The following is a 5,294-nucleotide window of genomic DNA, read 5'->3' as shown; positions in this document are numbered from 1 at the left end:
TTCTCCATGGGCACAATGGCAAACTTTGAGTATAGTTGGCAGTTCAAGCAGGGCATAACAAGTCAATCTTCATCTTCCTGGCTCTAGGGGTTGTTTGGGTCTGTTACTTGCCAAAATAAAGCAAATCTCTGCCTGGATAACTGAAAGAGGACAAATGCTGCTCTTCTGATGTGTACTTCTGGATAAATCTGTTACACTTAATACTCCTCTTTTAAAAGTGAAAATTGTTTTTCATAAAGACACATTTGCAATCACTGAACAACTCAGAGAAGTGACCCAATTTACAAGACAAAACACATGGCTCGAAGGGGTGGAAAAAGACAAAGCTTTTGGTAAATACCTGCGAAGTGGCATGTATTGCCTGAAAAATTGTATTTAATGGGGTTTTGAACCTTTAGTATATCTGCACAGAGTTGCAAATTCTTCACTCTGAATTAGTTTTTTATAGTTACATAGTGTTAAAAATCCTTTTACTACCGGTCAATTTCCTTACACACTGATATTTTTCCTGGATGCATTTGCAAAGACATGCAGAATGGTAGTGCTGTTCCTCAGTCAAGGAAGCATAGAGAATTTTATTTTTTTGTCAGGCCTGTTCTTGCCTTCACTGTAGTCTTGCTGTCCCACCTACAGTACTCCTGGATCAGCAGGGGTCACATTTACTTGAGCAGGGACAATTTAATCAAACTGATTGCATCATTCCTGTTGTAGGTAATAGAGGTGAGGGGCAAAGTTGCAACTCTGTCACTGGATTCTATAAGCTCTTCTACTTTGTTCTGGAGTCACTTAAACAGGTGGAAACTAGCTCTTATTCACAGTGATTGGTTTAGTACCATCATAGCTTGCCATGCAGTCATCAAGTCTAATGAAACAATAGCACTCATGGCAGAGGTGGTGCTATGTGTGTGGAAATCTCAGTGGAAAGGAAACATTTGTTAGTTTACATTTATTTCTTTATTCCTGGGTCTGTGCTTCTCACCTGTGCATGTTCAGCATGTAAGGTGGGGCTCAGCTCCCTTTCCCACTCACAAGGGACTAGCTGACCTGTGTGGGGAAAAAGAGTTTCTTCTGAGTTTGACAGTATTACACTCCCCTTCTGGAGAAAATAATAGTAAGATTTGAAGCTTCATTGATTCTTCAGTGCTCCCAGAGAGACAAGTTTTTCAAACAACATACTTCAATAGAAAAGAGAGGCTTACTCCACTAGTGCAGAGATGTGAAAACATATGCCTAATGAACACAGGTCTGGACAACAGTGGTGATGACACAGATCTGTAGTGTAGATAAGCAAACTGTATGTGCTTAGTCCCAGTTGACTACACTGAAGCTAGGGTCCTCAAAAAAACTACTATTACATGTATGGAAAAATGCTGTTGCAAATATGAATGCTCTAAGTATATGTCAAAATCTAAATCTAATTAAAATGTTCAAGACTAAGAGTATGCATTGCCTTTTTTTAGCTCTGAAGTATGTCAAATGTTTTGTCTCTTGAGCATCTCCTCACAGAATACCTGGGATTTATCCTTCTTCCTCAATGTAGATTACAGGTGGGTTCTAAATACAAACCTGCAGTCCTATGATTCAGCTTTTGTGCATGTCATAGAATATAATTGAAGTAACTAGTGATACATCTTTAGAAAAAAACTTTGTGTACAGCAGTTTGCAAACCTGTTAAGAAATACACTTTTATTTATGTTTAGTTGTGAGTAGAGAGGTACATTTCGACCACATTCTGTTGGAAGCTTACATGTTACAGAGCTTCTGTGGTTTAGTGCAATAGTTTGTCCTAACCTTCTCATGAACACAGTCACTATAATCAGTGTTACATTTACCACACTTGCAGCTCACAGCCACGGGGTAGGAATAATAAGGGATGATATGATGAGGACAGCCCGGAATCAGTGCTGTTTGATACAACATCTCTTTATATGTGCACACGTTCTGGGACAGAGCACTTTTGAGTAGCAGCTTCTTGCCATTGCTGTCCTACAAAGAAAAAAGAAATGCATTGTCTCACTGAAGCTTACATGAGTGTCAGAAGACTTTCTTTGACATTTTCTCAAACGTGCAGAAAGCAAACCTCTTTACACTTAGACTAGCTCTGATATTTTCAGTGTACTTCTTTTCATATCTGTAATTTTGAATCTGCATGTGATTGGGGCACTTTACCCCTATAGATATGTTCACCTTGCTTATATGTTTTTAACTAATCTGCCTGGCTCAGAACGCTAACAGTGCTTTGTAATCTCTATTGGCTACCTGCTGACCAATGTGGAACTTAAAACTCGAGCATAGTGTTTGGCATGCCTACTTGCGAGATATTCTCCACAGCTAGCTGTCATAACAGTAGGGGGAGTAGAAGTTACAGAAGTCATTTACATTAAATAAGAGTGACTAAATATAATCTGCTTCTCACCTGTTCCATCCTGACCCCAGAAACTGACTACAGAGGCTCTGCAGTGACAGCAGCAGTCAGTTCTCTGCTATGCCACTGATGTTATAAACTCTGTAGTTCCGCAGGCTTGGTATTTCTCATCCGTACCTTTGCAAAAATCTATCTTGAAAACATGATAGTGTGATCTTTTCTGTCTGTGACAAACACCATTAGAATTGGATCATTTACACACAATTTTCCAGTGAGAATAGGCACTTGTTTTGGAGTGATGGCCATTACAGAAACAACTGCCTAAAACAGAGTAACGCCTTGTACCCGAGTCATGCAAAATCCAGCGCAGATGGTGGTGTTGATGGCCAGGCAGTAGGCACATTCCCTTTTCTCCACGTGGATTATATACTCAGAAGGAGCACAAAGTGATGCTGTTTGACCGAAAGTCAGGCCAAAGAGGAGAGACATCACAAAGAAGGGACTCATGCTAGATGGGGGAAAAACAAACAAAGAAAGCAAACCCTAAGTAAAATTAGATGTACCTTCCAGCTCTTTTCTCAGAATTTGACAAGAATGGTTATGATAGTCACAGACTAGAAGTAATCTTAACTTTTTTAGCTACAGCATGACAGCTTCTTTCCAATCTCAGAATTTTAATTGAAATACTACTAACCACTAAACACAAAAGAAGGGTAAACAGGCCATTAACAACGTATAACAAATTCACTTTTTCCACACTAAAGCATATTACATGGAACTTTCAACTAATGAATGATAAAATGCTGACACAGAAGAATAACAGGAGCTAAAGGATTTGAAAATGTGACATACATGAGATACCATGAGTTCTAGAATTAACCAGAGATGCTAAAGTAATCTCACTGATTTAAAAATAATTTTCTAAAGAAAGCATCTTATAAAATACTCAAGAGAGAAAAAGAAACAGCTGTGCATATCAGGCATACCACTGTATTTTTTACTTTACAGTTGGCTTAGAGGCATGACAAAATGGGAACATTGCCAAGAATTAAATAATAGATTCAAGCAGATCACAACAAAGAACATCAGCAAAGAGTTCAAGTCAATGAATCCCCACTTTATCTGTCTGTTGCGCTGACCTAATTTCTCAGACTTGCTGGGGCATCCCGAGAACGAAGCTTTGATTAGCTCCAAGGCAATTCCAGGGTCTACTCTATATCCTCTAAACTACAAACTTTAAATGACAGTGTCTACAAACATATGGACATCACCCTCTAGTCTCTCCCAGCTGTCAGTTTCCCATAGCAAAAGCCATTCATTACACAGTCCGGTTTACCCTGTAGCTGCAACAATGCAAGTCTGGAAAGACCAACCTCTTGTCAGCTGAATTCTTCCCTATTACAGGAACCTGATTCTGCCTTGAGCTGGGAGAGGCAGTGACCCAGCACAAGCTCTGCGTGCGCTTTATACTCTCCAGGCTAATTCCAGGCTGATCTTACTGTTTATATAATTGCATTTGAATTGCTGCTTTCTTATCTCAAAGTCATCTATTGAAAATTCATACAGAACCACAAAGCAAATGTGATAGGAACAAATGTGTCCATAATATCCTAACCTGGAAACTGGAGCTGGAAATCTAATTATTTTAACAGTCATTCTCTCCTCAGGCTTTTAAACTAACCACTGCTTTAAAGAACTTATTATTGATGAATTTAATCACTACATAGGACAGCAACATCATGACAGGAAGGCTAGCATGGAAATGGAGTCATCCTAAATCACATATGACTAACTCTACACCTATGTTTTGCCAAAGTTTAATGAAGTCTGGGTCACTTTGTTTGCTCATTACCAGGCAGGCATAACTGAGAGATGCAGTGCTATACACATAAAGTAACAAATCTCAAATCAAAGCAATTGCTCTACAGTGTGATTAGGTACCATCTGACTCATCTACTCAAACAAAACACACTGAGGAATTATCTGGCCTTGAACCTACTGGCAATTCACTCTGAAATACTAATTGATAGGGGAAAAACTTCTTTTAAGAAACCACTTCTAGCACACTGAGAAGCAAAATATTGCACCAACACCAGTGAAACTGAGATGTCCACAGATGGGGGAAAAGCACTTGCGTTTAGGGCTTTGTGGAATATGTAGGAGGAGCAAAAGTAAGAAAGGGTCGACAAAGCCACTGTGCTCTATGGCTTCATCAGCATCCGCCCACCCTTCTCACTATGCTTATTCGCTGCAGCTCTGTTAACAGCTACCCTTTCAGTTAATCACCTAACTGCCATTTGGACTTTGATCTGATGTACGTCTTATACAGGGCAACCACATTCTTGATTTACATAGCCATAAGAAATACAATAAAGTGGAGTTTGAGCTGGTAAACATGGTCACTTTGGGCTGTTAGAAGAGTAAGCCAGTCAATCCCGATTGGTGTTTAGCTAATTCCTGAATAATATTGTCTCCTTTTCCTGTGGTTTTGGACTGCTGCACACAGCTTTGTGTCCTGGACTAATCCTCCAAGGGTTTTTTCGGATAGCATGTTAGAGTTCTTGTTCTATTAAGACTAGCCAAATGCTTTCTGTTTTCATGGAGTCTTTAATTCTGGGGTAATTTCTACCATAGAACTTCTCGGGAATTAAATATAACTCTTTCTGGCTTAAGGACATGAGCAGAGTATTAATTGTACTCTCAGTAACATCTGTCCATCTACACTTAGCAATAGAAGTATAGCACTGTTATTTTACTATTACTCCAATACGTCATTTAACTCTATATTTTTCTGACGTATTTTAAATGCAGTTAAACATACAGACTATATGAGTATAGACATACATGCACCCAAATGTAGATAATATGTATATATATACACACACTTATATCATATATATGTATACACACATATACACTACATATATAT

At 38.8% G+C, this 5,294-nt stretch overlaps 1 protein-coding gene across 1 annotated transcript; it reads right to left on the bottom strand.

Annotated features, from left to right (window-relative positions):
* Nucleotides 1-1,659: 1,659 nt before the first annotated feature.
* TSHB (thyroid stimulating hormone, beta) lies at nt 1,660-3,827 on the bottom strand. The gene is made up of 3 exons (XM_009709262.1): nt 3,739-3,827; nt 2,711-2,873; nt 1,660-1,986 (listed from the first exon to the last, which is right to left on the bottom strand). Exons 2-3 carry the CDS (start codon nt 2,870-2,872, stop codon nt 1,744-1,746), a joined length of 405 nt encoding a protein of 134 aa, XP_009707564.1. The 5' UTR covers nt 2,873; nt 3,739-3,827; the 3' UTR covers nt 1,660-1,743.
* Between the last annotated feature and the right edge of the window lie 1,467 nt (nt 3,828-5,294).

Source organism: Cariama cristata, unplaced genomic scaffold (genome assembly GCF_000690535.1).
Source record: "Cariama cristata isolate BGI_N322 unplaced genomic scaffold, ASM69053v1 scaffold1321, whole genome shotgun sequence".
NCBI classification, from domain to species: Eukaryota; Metazoa; Chordata; class Aves; order Cariamiformes; family Cariamidae; genus Cariama; species Cariama cristata.
The sequence above is the reverse complement of the archived record's forward strand: the minus strand, read 5'-3'. Positions and strand labels throughout refer to the sequence as shown.